This window comes from Aplysia californica, unplaced genomic scaffold (assembly GCF_000002075.1).
Source record: "Aplysia californica isolate F4 #8 unplaced genomic scaffold, AplCal3.0 scaffold01113, whole genome shotgun sequence".
Lineage (NCBI taxonomy): Eukaryota > Metazoa > Mollusca > Gastropoda > Aplysiida > Aplysiidae > Aplysia > Aplysia californica.
The window spans coordinates 163294-182557 of record NW_004798383.1 but is presented as its reverse complement, the minus strand read 5'-3'; the positions used below and the strand labels follow the sequence as shown (position 1 = coordinate 182557).

Below are 19264 nucleotides of genomic sequence, written 5' to 3'. Positions count from 1 at the left end.
GGGGGGGTATTTCGAGGTTTGACTGTAGTACGTTTAGCGTGGGTGAACATTTATAAATTTGTCCTTCAACATATCAAGTGAAATCAATAGAGCAAGCGACCACGGGGTTGAAGAATGCGACGGGCGAGGTTCGCTGACCCATGGGGATCGACAGGTGATCACTCTAACTTCTAACTTATGAAGACTTGCTATATTATATCGCATAACGAGGTTCGGCGGTTTACTTATGTCCTTGTGGTGGACAGTGAGGTTCGGGGAGAATTAAAAGTACGTTTCGAAAATGTGTACGGTAGTTTGAATCTTGATCTAAGTTACATACAGTGTACGAGTATTGCGGTACATTTGTGTCTGGAATCGTTTGGCTTTTGGTGAAACAAAATTAGAAAATAAGTTTTAGACAATTGAGACCCTCGACTTTGTCAATCGGCTGTTTTATTAAAGTCTAGTAAGTCGCAGTGCATCGAAAACTCCCGCTCCCAACACATAGGAAGAAAAGGGATTAAAATGAAGTTGTATTGTTGTTGTCGTTGTTTTGTTGTTGTCGTTGTTTTGGGGGGTTGGATCGATCTATTTGTTTTTATTTTCTGATTGTGTGTGTGTGCTTGGGGGGGGGCACTTTGATTTTCATGAATAACAACAATACCCTCAGTCAATATATATATATAGATCTAATATTGTACGTTATGTATACATGAAAGTTAATACTAATACTATGCTATTACTATAGATCTACCTCGTATTCAACGAATTTTTCTTCTTATTCCTATTCTATCGTATGTTATTTGTTGTTGTTGTTTTGTTTTTTTTCTTCTTCTCTTTACCCCGATCCATCTCCCAGCACTAATTTCTTCTCCGCTCCCATTTTTGTCTCTTCTAATGTCTTTTTTTTCATGTTCTATCTTCTTCTTGTCTTTTCTTCTCCACTCCATCTTCTTTCGGTTTCATTTTTTTAAAATTGCCCTCTCCAGTTTCCTTTTCTTCTTTTTTTTTAAAATTTGCCACTCCATCGAATTTTTTAGTTTATTAATTTTTTAATGTAATTTTTTATATATTTTTTTTTACAAATTCCACTCCAGCTTCTTCCTTTTCCCTCTTGGGTTCAGTTTCTTTATACTTTTCGTGTTTTTTCTCCCGTTTCTAATCTAACTTCTTATGTATTAATCTATAGATCTAGTAGATCTAGTTTTTGTACAGCCAACCAACTTTTTTAAATCTGTTATCTACTTCTATGTTGTTTTTTTCTTTTTAAATCCAATTCGTTTTCTGTTCTTTTCTTCTGCACTCCAGCATCTCATATTTTTTTCTTCAGCACTACAGCTTTTCTTTTCTTTTTTTTTTTCGCACACCAGCTTCTTAGTAATCTTGGGCTTCAACTTCTTTCCCAATTTTTTTCTTCACTTCACTACAGCTTCTTCTTTTTGTAGTTTTTCTTCTACTTCTACATTCATTTTTTTTCTCCTTCTCCGCTCCAACTCCTTAAATTTTTCCCCACTTCTTTCCCTCCGCCCATCTTCATCCGTTCGTTTTTCTTTTTAACTCGAAGGTCTTCATCCAAGTCTTGTCGTCTCTTAGTCTTAACTATTCTTATTCAGTCTCTTTCTTCTTTTTTTTCACCCCCCCCCACCCAGATCCAACTTGCTTTTCTCTTTTGTTTTCGATTTTAGTTTAGTTTTAGTACCCGGTACTAGATTTACTTCCATTCGGCTCCTTGAAATTCATCTTAGAATTCTATTCTTCTTCTTTTGTTATTTTTCTTTTCTGCTCCAAATTCCGTTGTGGGTTTTTTTTTCCAGCTACTTCTTTTATATATACAATCAAGCTGCTACAGAAACGCCAAGAAGAGGAAGCAACCAGTCACCAATCTTGGGTGACGGCGACGCCCCTGGTGGAGACAATTATTATGAAACCTTGTGATAAAAATCGACAGGAAGTCACCAAGCGGGCAAGTCATCTGTCCAACAAGATCCAAAGATAAGAACACGGAGAGTCAGAACGTTGTTTGAAACAGTTGAAGTTTTTTTTGGGTTTTTTTTGTTTTGTTTTTGGTAGCAAAGGAAGAGCAGATCTACAGCATAGACTTGCAGAAACAAGGTGAATTCAGAAAGGTCAGAGAAAACTTTCAACGGGAGATGTTCTTATACTCTGGCCACCCAGATGAAAAAGTAAGGCGTGAAGAAAGTGTGGCATGATCTATGCTCTCAAAGAAAGCGGAAACAGTGAAAGCGTTGATCGCGTGGGAGGGACATGGACCCAGAATAATGTCGGCATCCTTCCCTACATGAACAAGAAACAGGAAAACAGACCTAAGAGCCATCCAATGCTACATCCCCCAACAGACAATAAGGAGGATGACACAAAGGATCAGTTTTACAACCAACTACAGAAGATACTGTACGAATATCCAGCCAAAGATATCAATTATATATATATATATATATATATATATATATATATATATATATATATATATATATATATATATATATATATATATATATATATATATATATAATTACATGTATACCTTTAAGGGTGATTTAAATGCAAAGACCGGAAAAGATAACACAGGTTGTAAGGCAACTAAAGAGGAGATCATGGGAAGTCACGGAATAGAAGAGAACAAGGGCAAACGGCTGAAGGACGTGTGCAGGTAACAGAATGGTCATATCACAGGAGGAAAGTGGGTTCAGACGAGAACCTCAAGCTAAGTAAGGCTGTCATGAAGGTTGGGCGCATCAATGGAAGCCAGGAAAAGAAGAGCAAATGCCCCACACAGTTTCTTACCAGTGGAAACACGCAAGAGAGGTTCAAATTGGAATTACTCAAATGATTTCAATCTTTGTCAAAGCTGATTGAAGAGAAGCAGGTAGGAGTCCAAGAGTACTGGTATTAGGCATCCATCAAAGAACTGTTCAGTAGAATTTGTGTGGAAGAAATTAGAATCAGAGAGAGAAAAGGAACACAGATTATATCTCTAGAGAGACAATGGACAAAACACAGGAGGAAAAAGAGAAATGCTTAGCGGCGTGCAAAACCCGCGAGCCAAGGGAGCTGCACAAGAAGAAGAATGTACTGTATATATATATATATATATACAAGTCAACATATAAGTGACACAAAAGGGCTAAAAGCAGACTAGTCCACATTCATAGAGAAGAGATAGCGAAAGTGACAGAACAGGTACTAACCTCCGGTAACCTCAACAAAAGAATCAATAATGCAAACAAGAAACTATGTGGGAGGTATACATAATATATCAAACCGGAACTTCCTGTGAAATCTGTCCACATGTTTTTATGCGCCTCGCATAATTTAGCAAAATTTGATTATTTTTAAAATAATTTCTAATTTTTTTTCCTTATCATTCTTTGTTAGAATTTACAGAATCGCACAATTTCACATTTTTGGGCTGTTTCCATAATTTCAAAATTTGTCTTGCATAAAACGACGGGGACAGGGAAATGGTATAGGTTTAACTAACGCCCCTATCAACACTATTAGGTTATTCAAGGGCCGATAGGACCGAGCCAAAATACAAAATTAATGAAAGCCTTTGCCAAAGACTCAACGTCGGACCAAGCTTAGGCTCGAACCCCTAAACCCGGAATCTCGCGATTAAATGTTCCGGTAGTCTGGCTAGGAATTACCGTAAAAGACAAGAATGGGAAAAGTCTACAGGGAAAGGAAACACACTAAACAGCTGGTCGAAACACTTCCGGGAACTTAACAGACCAGCCCCAAAGCAACAATCAGATCGTCCGAGGCAGAGACTTAGGCTATAAATTGTGACCTTCAAACAAAATGAAAAGAAATTGCTGATGCAATCAGACAGCAAAGGAGTGGAAAGGCAGCGTGTCCTGACTACATACCGCCCGAGGCAATAAACGCTGACCTGCGTACATCAGTAGAATAGATATCCTACACCGGGTATTATTTGAGAAGATACGGACTACAACTACAAAAGAATGTTCCCATGAATGGAAAGAAGGCCACCTTATAACTTATTGAGCTCCCGAAGAAGGGTAATCTGTGTTATAGTGGGAATTACAGGAGAATAACACTTCTGTTGAATCAGGAAAAATCTTCCACAGAATTCTTTTGGAGTGCATAAAATATTAAAAAAAGAAATTGTGGCGAGGCGTACATCTCAGTCTCAGCCCAGAGAAAATCAGGCAGGTTTCACTTTCAAATGAGACCGCTCATCATGTGTCGACCAGACTGTGACCTTGAGAATTATTGTTGAACAATCTTCGGAACGGAACTCTGCCCCATTAGTCAATTTTGTAGACTATGACTATGAGAAAGTATTCTACAGCAAAGACAGTATAATACTATGGAAGTATTGCAACATTATTGAATATCATTAAAATGGGTGAGGTTGAGCTGTGTCATCCATAACAGGCAGTTCACTAAAAGCTTCAAGGTTCAGATGGGGTGAAACAGGGATGCTTACTGTCACCATTCCTTTTCAACTTACCATTGACTATGTAATGAAATCAGCAACAGAGACAAAGGGCCAGGGAATAAAGTGGACACTATGGTCTCAGTTTGTGGAGGATCTAGACTTTGTCGACGACCTGGCATTGCTACCGCACAGGCACCAGGGGAAAGACCTAGGACCTGGTAAGAAGGGTCTCGCAGAATTTAGACCTGAAGGTGCACCCAGGAAGCACAAAAGCTGTTAAGTAAGATCAACATAAGTGTAAAAGTAGACATCAAGATCAGCTAGGCGCCCATTGGAGGAAGTAACCTCTTTTACATATAATATGTATATTATATGTACATCTTGGAAGTGTCATCCTATGATTATGATCATGATACGGGAGGAACAGTACATCGGGTGTCAAGACTAGTACATGTACCATGATCGGAAAAGTAAAGGCAACAGTCACAGTCTGGCTGGAGATCGGGAATATCCTTTTTTTTTTTCATGCATTTTTTCTTCTCCGCTCCAGTCTCATTTCTATTTCCATACATTGTATTGTCTTTTCTTCTCCGGTTCTGATTCTTCCTCCATGTTTTCTCCTCCTTTTCAAATTCAACTTCTTCACCCATCTTTTTTTTCTCCACGCGTGCGTCTTGTTTTTCTTATTGTATATTCTCTCCAACTTCTATATTTTCTTCTCCCCAGTTCAGCTTCTTTTTTTATTCTACATCATGTATTCTTTTAATCTTCATTTCACCTTCTTCTCATTCTTATTTTTTGGGGGTCATCTTCATTCCAGCTCATGCTATTCTTTCCTTCGTCAATTCAGCTTCTCTTCATTCCATTCTTTTCTTCTCCATTTCAGATTCTTTTTACAGGTACTTTATTCTTCTCTTCTTTATTCCAGCTTCTTTTCATAATTTCCCTTTTTCTTCATTCCACTCAGTTTGTTCTCATATTTACATAGATCTAATTATTTTCTTCTTTATTCTTGATTCTTTTTGTACATGCATTCTGTCCATTTTTTTCTTCTTCATTCCAGCCTCCTCTGGCTGTGTTCTTCTTTCTCCCCTCCAGCTTATTCTATTCTTTTCATCTCATTCTCAACTGAGATTCCATTTACAGATGAACGAGAAGAAGAACCTCATTTTCTTTTTTCCTTATCCGCTACAACATGTATCTTTACATCTATCAGCCCCAGCTGCTTCTTACAGTTACAGTGTAGTCTGTTCTTTTCTCAACTCCATCATCGTATTCTGCTCTTTTCTTCTTTTTTCCTTTTTTTACTCTGCAACTTTGCTCCTCGGCTCCAGCTTCTTGCTACCGTATATTTTTTTTCTTGTTCATGATACCAATACCAGTCAGTACATGCACCAGTCTCTCTTCTATTCTATTCTTTTCCTTCTCCACTCCAGCTTCAAACCGTCTTATTTGATTGTTTTTTGTTGTTTTCTCTTCACCTGCTTTTTTCAAAACCTCTTTTCTTCTTCCTACCAGCTTCAGTTCATTCCATTCACAGCTTGTCCTTCATTTTTTGTCCTCTTCAGCACATTTTTTAAAATACTTTTTTCATACAAGCGTTTTCTACAAAACGTGCTTTTTTTTCTTTCTCCTTGCACATTCGTTGGGGGCAATTAGTACGTTACTTAGACTTAGTACATGTAGGCTACAACAGTACAAGAACGCTACTAAAACTATAGTGCACTACCAACTTCTTAGTTTTAGTTTTAGTAGTAGGAGTTTTACGGCACTTTCAACACAATAAGGTCATGAAAGTGCCGAAGATAAGAGGTTATACAAGAGAGTAATAAACACGGAAAAAAGAAGGACGGGAGATCAGATAAGGACAATGGGTTTTTGATAGGAAAGGAGCAAACCACATCAGAGCACTCACCAACCACCCACTTTAGCTGCTTCAAATGTACATGATATAGTACATGTAACATGTATACGGTAGGCCTTTATTTTACACAGTATTTCTTATAACTAGATGTACATGTGTCTACAGCTGCCACGTAGTTGGTTATGACTTGGCTGTCTGAAAAGACCACCTTCACTTGGAGGTTCGACCAAATTGAATTCCCCGTGGGGTCCGACATTCTCACGTCCTTCTTAGATTAGTGGGGGGGAGGGGGGCTAACAACACATTCCTGTACAGGTGGTTTTAAAAGCCAACAGTAAGTATTTGTTGCTTCACAGGCGAACAAGATTACTTTAGTGGACCGTTACTAGTTAGTAACTAAACAAGTAACTGCTGTTATTTTGGAACAGCTTGAAAGTAGAAAAGCAACTTTCCTTTAATAGACAACCTAGAGATCTCTACATAATGTACTGTTGTTACATAGAATAGAATGACTCTCTCTTCCCACCCACCCACACACACACACACACACAATGATCGTCCAAAAGAAAATGATACAACAAAAGCGTCAGCAAATAAGTCTACTAAAAAGTATTTTTGTTTATTTTTGTTTAGTAGGAGTTATATATATTCGTTTCCCTGTCTTCATCAACCTTCTTTCTACCTGCGTCTGTAGTCATGGTGTAGAGGTTAAGTGCCTCGCCGTTGCATGTAGGCTCCTACGTGACCGGAGTTCATTTCCCTTGTGGGGAGAGTTTATGTCTCTGGTCTTTTTGCTGAAGAAATGATGTACGGTATCCCTATCTGCCTGGGTTGGTCCCACAGGTGGGGTCGAAACCCGCCTCCTAAATTACCTAAACTAGATTTTTTTTTTTTAAACTTTCTCCTCTTCATCCCCCCCCCCCCCCCCCCCCCCCCAATTTTTTTTTTTCCCTTTTTGGGGCTGGCTGTTGTGTTTTCCCCCTAAAAAATGTCTTCATTTCCTCTTTTCCACCATCTTCATTTATGACTCTTCACCAAAACACTTTTTCTTCTTTTTCTCCTCCACCCGTTCTTTTTCTTCCTCCTCCTCCTCAGCCAAAATAGCTTCCTCCTGACAAATACCTTCATTCTTCTCCATCATCGCTTCCTCTTTTCCGCCATCTTCTTCATTTTTTGACTCTTCACCAAAGCAATTTTTCTTTTTCTACTCCACCCGTTCTTTTTTTTCTTCCTCCTTCTCCTCATCAGCCAAATCTCTTCCTTTTTTCTCTTTCGTGTTCTCTTCTTCCCATTCCCCCTCCTCCTCCTTGCAACCTGCTTTTTGCCTCTTCAGTTTTTCTTAATTCCTCCTTCTTCTGCCTTCACTACCCTCAACTTTTCTCTCTTTCCTCTTCTTCTTCTCCTCTATTTTCTTCTCATATATAATCTCTCCAACAGTCAACACATGAATGCATCATGTTTTATTTTCAGTAATCATTATAATATGACCTGGAAATTGGGAAAAAAAACAAAATGCAGAAAAAGAAACACTACAGAAAAGACCACACATGTGTATTCAGTTTATAAATGTGCATGTGTGTACTATTCCACTTTTGGAGAAGAACAAGGGTCGGAAGTTGGAACGGACCTCATGCTGGACTCAATTCACAGTTCTAATATAATTTTTGTCTATTCGGTCTCGAGTCCGAACAGTCACGTCGTTCCTATATTTTATAAGAGGTGGCTATGAAAGAATCCTGAAAGTTTTGGATCCTGTGGAAACGCGCGCACAGAGACTCAAAATTTACTGATTATATTGTACATCTTGTTCAGAATTACCATACACTCTTTTTTTAATACATCACCACAATCGGCCTGATGTCAAGCAAAATCCAGAAAATTTCAGCAGAATATATTCAATAGGGGAAAATCAGCACTTTTGAGTTATACTCAGGCATCATATATATGAATCAACTGTATCGCTTTTTCTTCCAAATGTTTCCCCAGTGGATGCAAAATTTGTACGACTCCGCGAGCAATATTGTACTTCTTTTACAGAATTAGAGGAAGGGGTGAGGGGAGTTTCATCCCAATTTGCAAAACTAACTGAAACTTGAAACTGAAAAAGAATTTATCGGTCTTTACAACAATGCAGAGGCTGATTCTATGTTATTTCCACACAACAAAATAAGAATCGATTTTTAAAATAAATTTGTCCAGAAAGATATGCCTTGAAGTTTACAAGTAATGCTCAAAAACTTTCTCCACCGATCAAATGAGCTGGAAAAATCCTCACGATGCCCCCCCCCAAGTTTCTGTGCATCCAAGGCAAAGAATAACATCCCCCTAAGTGATGTAAGCAAACAAGCTATACTGAGTTTTGGCCCTAACATCGATACCACTACAAGGAACTGACCAACGTCTCAATGTTGACAGCCTGAAAGCATGCTAGAACCTTCATATTTTCCATTTTGTGTTTTTAGCCCCGGATTTGGTTTCACGCAAGAAAATGCTACGTAAAAATGAGCAACAAATCAGCGGTGTGGTATCTGGTGCAATTAGCGGCACATCAGTGGGACAGGATAGTTTACTGTCAAGAAGTAAATATCTGGAGAGAAAACCTACAGCTTAACTCACTCACTGCAGGGTAACCGAGGAATGCCAGGCTTTTGGGACCATTTTCAAAACCTTACTGTGAACTTATTATTTTGTGTACAGCATTGAACTTTTCCACAAACAATGACATTGAAACATACTCAACAAAAAAAAAATAATTTTTGGTGATACCTTTACCGGGTGAAATTTTATGAGTTTGTGAATATGTGGCAAAATCGAGAAAAAAAACTTCGGGCCCCTGCGGGGATTCGAACCCACGACCTTATGGTTGCGAGTCCAAGAGCCTGACCACTAGGCCACCGACGCCACGAATGGGCCGATCAATTCAATTGTTCCGACCTCGTTGAGATGCCGTCACCATCGTAACTGAGCGTAGTTGTTTTTAGTTCGTTTCGGGTGGGTTCGAAAAAGCTCGATTTTTAAGTAACTTATTCAAGGGAAGCTACTGCAACAACAATACGGAATCGAAACTAAACTGGCTTATGTCGCCTACTTCCGACTGCCAAGCCCGAAACATGTCGGGAATGTTTGAAAAAAAGTAATGTTTTAAAAACGCACCCGATGGGTTTCGGGTTCAGCAGGCAGCGGTCTACGCGGATCACTCGACAGGGTTCGGGCATGGCAGTGAGTGAGTTAAGACAGAAACGTCTGCGCTGTTGCTAATATGTCAAGGTTACATGTAGGACATTCAAAAACTGGCTCTGAGCACACCTTGCACATAATAAAATGTCCACATGGGAGAAAAGTAATGTCTCTGGGTCTTGTTTTGCACTCGTTACATTTCCTAGACATATCCAGAATCTCATGCTCCCTTTGAAGAGCCAAAAGAACATTTTGCAAAAGCCACCGTTCTTTCTGTTCCGGCTGCATCTGACCGGTCCTTGCATTCTCGCCATTAGGTACCTGATTACTCTCCGAACCACGATATTCCACTTCACTATCCGTTTCAATATCACTAGGCGTGTCATAGCCCAATCCACTGTCTACCTGACCAGTTGTGTCGGGCACAGGAAGAGTGGTAGTCCTGTGCGATGATGACATATTTGACTTATGGACAGGTTTATGTTGTTTGCGAGTTCTAGAATTGCCGGAGCGACCCAAACAACTTGTATTTGCACCATCTGGAATGTCAAACCTATCCACAACATCCTGACCCCCACTGACTGAGCCGTCTACACTATCTTCATCATTAAAGTTCCCACTATCATTATTTTCAGTGGCACCAGCCACAGGATTGTTGTGTGCATTTGAATGATGCCCACCACCTCCTCCTGAAGCTGAAAAATTTCCACCTGACACTTCTGCTAGGCGCTCTGGAAAAGCCAGTTGCCCGTCTGTATATTTATCACATTCATCTATCAAAGCACTTGCTGAAATCTCCTTGCCAGTTCTGTGTTCATAAAAGTCTGCAATAAACTGGATTTGTATCTCACTCAAAGAAGTCTCTTCTGCCATAGCTAACACTCTGTATGAAAATCCTGACGTTTGTGGAGCATTCCATGTTTCAAAAAACCTGTCAGCCTTGTGATATGATAGAGTGGTGCTCCCACTAGAGGACGAAGCCATTTGACGCTTACCAGCAACGAAACTGTGAGATGCTGTAGTTTGAACTCTGTGAGAATATTCACCCCACCACAGCAGACCAGGGTTGCAACTCAAAGAACTTTGTAGTGTGTCCACCAAGCGAAGGAGAATCGTTCTGGACTTTGAGCTTCTCAAGTACACACGGACACTGCAGGTCAATGCTTCCCACGTACACCACCAGTACAACAGGAGATCTTTCCAATCTTGGAGACAAGTTATGGTAGCCACTACACACAGAAAGGATCTGTGGTAGGAAAAAACAAAACAAAAGGGGTTATAAAAACTTACATGATTATAAGTAAACACTGATCTGACATCGACAGTACAAACATGGTGGATTATAGTTATGCTTCACATAAAAACAATATTACTAATGCACAAGGTGAAGTGTTGGCATTCATCTCATTAAGTTCTCAAATAAATTTAAACGACTGATAATAAGTGTTACTATCTTTTGTGTTTGTTGACACACTCCATACCATAAGCACATTCAACAGGAACCTCTTCCCCTGTCCCAGTTGGTTTAACACTGATAAAGCAAGAACAACAATAATATTATTAACCGGTACAGAATTATACACACATCAGATTGATATGAATGTAATACTGTAGTTGTAGTGCTGTGGCATATTTTCATGGTATAGAGGGGGGGGGGGGGGGGATTAGGAACATACCCTCTTGGCTCAAACAACTTTGTAATTGAGTATTTTGAGTAATTAGTAAGCCCGATTATAATCAAGTTGAGTTAAATAAACATTCACAACCTCTTCCCCTGCCACCCCCCCCCCCTCCCATTTCAGAATTGTTTTCCTTTGCAAAGATAGAGATATAAGAATGTATTCATCCACATCTGTTATAACAGAATGGCCACGTGCATATCTGAGCCATGTTCATGTAATTTTTAAAGTGAAATGTGCAAAAATTAACCCCTTCGATGTCTTATGACGTAGGCCTACCACATATATGTCATGAAAATGCATAATTTTTTAGCTAGGTGCCGTATGTAAGTCATGGAAGTTAACAAAATTTGCCGCTCTTGGTTGCCTATTAGACGTAACATGCACTGCACGCAAATCACCTTGCTCTAATTTTTCTGTTCGGAATTAAATAGCCACAAGCACTGCATGGATTTGTATTCGGGTATAAAAGAGGCACACTGGTACCATATTTGCTAGTATTACTTACTGTTAGTCTTGAAAGCAATTGATAAACACAGATCTAGGCTTTTGTGAGTGGCCATGCGCCCTTGCAAAACGTAAACACAAAAATGACTTTCAAAAGGTAAAAGAAAATCACTTTTTGGCTTAGATATTTGCAAGTCGTCATAATTTTATATAAGTGGGGGGGGATAGACAATGAGAGGTGTGAGAAAACTGACATGATCGTAGACCGGGATCTGAAACATCATAATATGTCACGATTGAGCTAGATCTAAACCACGTGTCCATTAACACTGAGATATGAGACTGCTGTCCTTTGTAACAAGCTCAGCTGAAAATCAGTGCCGACAGTTAGAACGCATACCCGCTGGCCAAGAAATGCGAAAGGGTTAGTTATTATCTGGGTACTGAGTTTACAACTTTATTTCTTTCATTTTCAATTTCATTGCCCAAAATAACCTAACACTCCCATTCTGTCCATAAATCTAGTAATTAAAATAATGTTAGTGTTCAATATTTCAGTTCCGTTTCCCCTTCTAATTTTTGATTCCTCTAGATCTAAAATATAGTCTATTGAAAGATATTGTGTCATCTTTGCCTTTTGGTAAAAGTAAAACTGAAACTACACAATCCAATGAAGGAGCAGGAGTAGGATGTATAGGCACAAACGGATAGTAAGAGAACGTTAGGAGTACGCCAATGGCCAATATTTATAGAAACAGCCATCTTGTTTGACCTATTCTTTAACATTATAATGCAATAACGAGCATTATCATAACGGTCAACCGGTCATCTCGTCACACCCCAATTATGTATGACGAAATGACTTCGCTTATATTATTCTCCAAAGTTGTTGTGCTAGTAGAGTTTTGAAGGATCAGCTTAAAGCTTTTTTTGAAGTCATTGAAGTTATATATAAATTATGGTAAATTTTTACGCACCCACACACAAGCATTGATTTGAGGGCTAAACTGCCATAATTTTTGCTGCAGAACACATGTATGGTCACTAAAACCCTTGCAAATCAATTGTTTTTTAAAGTTAATATCAATCCTAATTGCCAAAACATCAAATCATTGTGAAATTAAGCGGGGGGCATGCCCCCCTGAAATCCCCCAGATTCTTTTTAGGTCCCCCATGATGATGTTGTTAAATTTACCATTTTCAAACATCAACAACTCAAAAACTATTGATTTGCGGCAAAAATGAAGGCCATATTTGAGTTCAGCATGCAAAATACTACTAGAATAGAAGTAGACAGTTAGTTAGTGTGTGTGTGGCTTTGATTTAGCATTAATTATAATATTGTTGGAAGAGGCTAGCCGTACTTAATGACGGCTAGACTTTTTGTCAATTGCCACCGCACCGAGTGAAGCGGTGTCAAGTCTGAAAACAACACTATCTTTAGCATTATACTTATATACATGTGTGTCTAATGGGTCAATTTGTTCTCAACTAATTTCATTGGACGAGCATCTAGTCTAGAGCTACGGTACCAACTTGGCGTGTTTTTTTCAAAGAGACATAGTCTAGATCTAGGCTAGCCTTAGCCTACACTTTGGTGTAGAACCAACACAGGTAATTCTAGAAGTAGAAGGTCACAAACGCACTCAAAATCAAGCAGAAATTCAAGTTATAATAAATATCGGGGAACCTAAATCGGGGGACGGGGGTCAGGAAAAGACACACACACACACACACAAAGAGGGACAGAGAGGCGAACGCACAACAACGAGCACTCGAGCACAATAAGTTATAAGCTAGATCTACCCACCAACGCAAAAGAGCTCCAATTTACTCGGTGGCAATTGACAAAAAGTCAATTTTTGTCAATTGCCACCGCGTCACTCGGTGGCAATTGACACTACCTTATAAATATCGGCCAATGGCGTACTCCTAACGTTCTCTATCAGAACAAATAGATCTAGATATAGATTTCTAGATCTAGATATCTAGAAAATCTAGATATCTAGATCTAGATCTCTAGATCTAGAATAGATCTAGATCTAGATCTAGAGGCGCTTTTTCGGTAGTTCCCACCCCCCTTATTTGATAGAGCCTGACCTACATCTAGATCTATATATACGTTTGATTCGCGGCAAGCTAAGATGTCAAACCTAACAACTGCAAAACATTAAATTGTGGTAAAATTCAGGGGGGCATGCCCCTCTGAAACCCCCCACCTTGTTTTTATTAGGTCAGGGGGGCAAGCCCCCCCTGAAACCCCCCTACTCTTGGGGCCAAAACCGGCGAATAACAAATGCGGGGTGGGAACTACCGAAAAAGCGCCGATCTAGATCTAGAATCTAGACTAGATCTAGATCTAGATTTAGATTCTCTAGATCTAGAATCTAGATCTAGACTCTAGATCTAGAATCTAGATCTAGTCGTCATTAGAACAAGGCCATCTCTATTCTCACCCGGAGTGAGAATAGTGCAGGCGAGTCTTGTGGCTATTCTCACCCGGTGCGCGTTCACCAAATTTTGCGTTCACCCTAAACCACAGAATTCTACACTGTGATAACAGTAACAGAAAAATTGTAGAATTCTGTGCCGTGAACAAACGTTCCATTAGAACTGTAGCCTACTTAAAGCGTACAATTTTGTCTGTGGGCAGTGGAGAGAGAGAGAGAGAGAGAGAGAGAGAGAGAGAGAGAGAGAGAGAGAGAGAGAGAGAGAGAGAGAGAGAGAGAGAGAAAGAGAGAGGAGTAGCCTAGCGCGAGAATTTGAGAATTTCCGAGCAAAACAAAATGGCGACCCGCGTAGTTCGGCTCGATTCGAAAAGTTAAATAGCCGTAGCATCTTTGTAGACAAAAAAATTAATTTACTTTTGTGTTTTAACATCATTTTTTAACTCTGTTTTGGTCAATTTGATCGTCCACACCGATAGACAGTATTCAGAATGAGACAGAGAGAGAGAGAAGAGGGGAGGAGTTGATCTTGCGAGAACTTCCGGGCGGGTGAGAATAGCCACTTTCTTAGAAAACATATGGATGTAGAACCATGAATACATAAACATTCTGTCATTACCCCCTTACTCGCCCCAGATCTGCTTGTTTGTCTTTTCCAATCTTACAGTTTCGGAGCTGGTCTGGACAGGCTGAAACGGAAGTACGCAGTGCTGTTGGCTTGGCCTGACCGTCAGCCATCAACGCAGTCAGTACGCAGTAGAAAGAAATTACGCATTACGCACATCTGATTGGCCAGGTGGCAAACATACCCTAACGCTCAATGCCAAAACTATTAAGTTTCATGGTCAAATATCAAAGTGCTTTTACCATTGGTTTCGATACATAATATTTCACAACGTAACACAGTAATGTCTATGAGGAGAATGTTTACAGTTAGTTAGATTCATGTTATATTAGAGTGTTTCATTGTTGTAAAGTCTTTCTGTTTATTTAAAGGAAGCCCCTATTATTTATACAGTTTGTTTTTATCAAACTCAGACGTTGACCAGATGACAAGGACATGTGGGTACTTAAGGGAGGCATTGCGCTGCCAAGAGCAAAATGCTCGCAGCTAAAGGGATTTGAAAACAACAACAACAACAACGTCAAATCCTAGATCTATTGCAATGAAAGGGCAAGCAAATAATGAAGAAGTCGATACTTTATGGGTTTTAGAGTCGTTCGTTTTTTAATGCTCTGACTTTTTGTTTTATCATCCACTTATCCACGTATTCTATTTAGCCTACACTAACAGCTATTGACCGCACCGATAACACCAGTATAGATACGCTTAAATATAATTAAAATTCTACAAAGTGTGAGTCACCTTTAAGTGGTCGCCACAGCTTTCTTCAATATTGCGTTTGTTTGGTCTAGGAGTATACAGGATCTTTGCCGACCCCAAAGATCCTACTACAAACATATTATGATGGTTCACTTTGCCAAATAAAACGTCAGCGGGAGTACGTGGCGCCACCGTGATTTTGAGGACGTTCTTTTAATGCTCGAAGAGCAAGTGGTCTAAGCCTATAATATTATGAATTATTATATTCTTATAGTGTAGGATCTTTGAAAGCAATTAGTCGAATAAGGGGAGCGATTTCAACCGAGGCAGCCTTCTGGATTACAACTGAAATTCGTGACGTATGCGAAATCGGATTTGGGGGGGGGGGGGTGCATTGCACCCTAAGCGAGGACCTTGTATTGGTAAAAGATTTGGATGATGTCTGTTGCTCACTTTTTTGGTTTACTGTTTGGATTGTGCTTTACGCAAAAGGTTACCTTCATTTATTTTTGAGCGACAATGCACGGCCTCACGGAAGTCAAAGTTCTTTTGATTGGTCCTAAGTGGCAAGTGGTCCGGGGGTAGCATCCGGGCATGTGTCTTATCTTCAGAAAGTTCATGCAGTCTCTAAACGGGAATTTCCGTCAGGCTATTTTAAGAATTCGTAGAGCTGCTGGTCGCTATCCCAGATTTAGGGGTTTTCCAGAAATGTTGACCTTCACAGGAGGTTATACAGTAACCAAAAGTGGGCTTTACCCTGCCTAGCCTATAGGAGAAGTTTGGTTTCTCTGGTGTGTATATATTTGTTTGGTTATGTACAGATAAAACAAAACAAACGGGCCGCCACCATCGAGAACGAGCGACGGTTTTTGTTGCAAGTTCATGTTTCTGAGTAAACAGGCGGGTTTATTATGATCTCACTTCCACAGATTCATGTATGGTCAGCGAACGGTTCTGTTGTGGGAAGGGCTAGGGGTCCAATGGATTATGCCGGTTTTCATGCCTCACCCATCTGCAGCTGAACATTAAATTTTGTTACTGAAAGGTCATTTTAGTTGAACAATGGGAGGGACTACCAACCTCATCTAAGTGCTGTCCAGCAAAAAAGTTGGAGAGGCTAACAATAACGTTAGTATTGTTACTATTCTAGGTGCATCATTTATGACGATCTCGCCCGCAGCATTGGGGATCAAACGAATGGCGCAACGCGTCGGGCGATGAGAGATTGGTTGATTAAAATACAGCGGTTGAGGTCACGTTGGACATGTTGTCTTCTGCAGTTTCATTATAATGCATATCAAAAAAAAAAGAAGAAAAAAAAAGAGAAAAAAAAGAAAGAAAAAACAAAAACAAAACAAAACAAAAACAAAAAACCCGCAAAAGTGAACGTGGAAGATGGTCATCGGTACAAGTGGTTGTCTTGAAAAGGTAGACGTTATTATAGCAAGTTCAACTGTGTATATTAGCGCACGCACGCGCCCGCACACACTCTCTCTCTCTCTCTCACACACACACACACACACACACACACACAGAGAGAGAGAGAGAGAGAGAGAGAGAGAGAGAGAGAGAGACAGACAGACAGACAGACACACACACACACACACACACACAGATGCAAAGACACACACACACACACACACACAAGATCAGGAAATTCTTTGCTTGGCTCTAGACTTACGAATTCACACAAATGTAAACTGACTACATATCTTCGCATAAGATCCCGGTGTTTAATATGCGAGCAAGCAAAAAATGCGGGATCTTATGCGAACGGGATTATCTTAGCCGATGCATCCGGGAGAGAATCCACGGGGAGTTGTGTGCGGGTCCACAATCTGTAAAATAGTCTCCCTTTACTCTTAAATGTACTGAAGTAACCCCTGGGAGAGTAGGGAGAGTTTATGACAAATGGGGAGCAAAGAATGGTGTTCTTTTGATCAGTGTTTTACGGCGCACGCTACTGCATAAGGACATATGAGCGCGCAGGACACACCAAACATTTTCAGTCGGTAGGAAATTTTGAATTTTGCGCAGGTGTCGGCCGAAGCCTACTCTTATCGATTTTAGACCACCAAGGGATCTTTAACGCGCGAAACTTGCACACCGGACTTCCGAAGTTTTTCTACCTTGTCCGAGAAGGCTAGGTGTAGATCTTTCCTACCAGAAGATCAGGGGTGCGGCTGAAAGATAGCACTAAGAATGAGCCAAGGAGTAGCAGTAGAAAGGCTGAAGAAAGAGTCAGGAGACCAGGGGAGGGGGCAAAGGGGGTATGAGGGGGTGAGGGGCAGAAAGTGGAGACGAAAGCAGACGACAGAACACTGCTAGAGAGCAGGTAAAGGAGGTGAAAGGAGACAATTCTTAAATTTTTCAGTCGTTACCCGGATTCAAACCCGAGACCTTTGAATGAGAGGCGAACAGCTTAATCTCTAATTAATTAAGCCATGAGAGTCCCCGAGAAAAGAATGGTCAACCTTGATATGATAATCAATCACATTGGCAAATATATATATATATATATATATATATATATATATATATAGGGGCGGCCCGGCCCCCAGGCAACTATAACATTGTCCTTCAGATATATAAAAATACATGAATTTTATCCACATCCCCCCAATATATATATATATATATATTTTTTATAGGATTTATATTGACCTATATATTATATAATCATATAGACCTAGGCCCTATACACGTGCAATGCTCGGAAATGTGAATGATCATTTACAAGCTTCGATACCCTACAAGATGCACCGCCATTATTTATTAAGCTATTCGATAACAAAATGGGGGGAGGGGGGAGGGGGGGGGGGTTCACGATCAAACTTTCCGCGTGCAGAGTTGTGACGTCAGTGAGGGGGGGGGGAGGGACGAGCTACGTATTGCCGCGTCCAATGTCGCCTACACACTACACAGAGTGGTGACCCCCTTGACATACGTATTCGTATTGCCTACTGGATCAAGTGGTGGGGGGAAGGGGCGTTAGATTCACTATTACAATGTACAGGTAAAATTATAAATTACTATTACCTGGCGTTTTGTTGCACTCCGCTGTACTTCATGGGCCTGTTGGAGAACAATCCGTCCTTGGACTTTGACGGAAATATTTAATGCACAAATTCTGCATCGCAGTACGAATAGCTCGTTGGCTGGAAGGTGGAAAGTTTGCATGACACGGCCGACCCTCTTATATATAGATCTGGCCCGACCTCCCTCGGACCCAACCAGGCTGAGCGAGTTCGTCGCCGACAACACCGACGAGTTGTGGCTGTGGGTCGCGCAGACGCAGCCAGTCAGCTCGCCCGCTTTTCTCTTGGCCAACTCTTTGCAAACCTCTCTGACTCTGAGCCTGACGAATCAGAGAGGGTTTACAGTAAAAGAGAGGTGACACCACAGATTAAGTGTAGAATTCTGTGGGTGACACTCGTGGTGGCGCTCTATAACAACAGTGTATTGTTTTGCGTATCGCGGTGCGCGAAAACCTTTACGCGCAGTAATCGCTGCCATGGCGATGCTCAGGGATGCTGTCGTGTCATGAGAAAATGTAGTCAGTCTGTAATTCGTTTACTAGGTTACTAAGCCTTAAACAAAGAAGGAATCCTGTGAATTCCAGGGGCGGCTGGTGGTTTATAGAAATGACCGGCTGTAATTCCCATCGATACCTCCCCTTCTCCCCCCACCCCTCGCCTCAGAACTTCACCCCTACAACACACAGACAGGCCGACATACAGACAGACGGACGGACGGACAGACAGACAGACAGACAGACAGACAGACAGACAGACAGACAGACAGACAGACAGACAGACAGACAGACAGACAGACGGACAGACAGACGGTCAATTTTATAATTACCAGTACACTTTAGGTATTTTGTGCGTGTGTGGGGGGGGGGTTGGATGGATAGGCGAG

General features: G+C 40.6%; 2 protein-coding genes across 4 annotated transcripts in view; one reads left to right on the top strand and one right to left on the bottom strand.

Moving 5' to 3' along the window:
• LOC101851690 overlaps positions 1–19264 on the top strand; it is a gene marked incomplete at its 5' end in the record, with an annotated part of 44034 nt that overhangs the window by 8568 nt on the left and 16202 nt on the right.
• Positions 7352–18773, bottom strand: LOC101851908. 3 transcript variants are annotated; one of them, XM_013090026.2, is made up of 2 exons: positions 18380–18773; positions 7352–10694 (listed from the first exon to the last, which is right to left on the bottom strand). In XM_013090026.2, the coding sequence occupies exons 1-2, from the start codon at positions 18521–18523 to the stop codon at positions 9498–9500; spliced, it is 1341 nt and encodes a 446-aa protein (XP_012945480.1). In that variant the 5' UTR covers positions 18524–18773; the 3' UTR covers positions 7352–9497. The 3 variants fall into 3 exon arrangements, with proteins under 3 accessions (XP_012945480.1, XP_005111804.1, XP_005111803.1); XM_005111747.3 differs by having other exon boundaries at positions 7352–10692; positions 18383–18773; XM_005111746.3 differs by lacking the exon at positions 18380–18773 and adding an exon at positions 14639–14848 and having other exon boundaries at positions 7352–10692.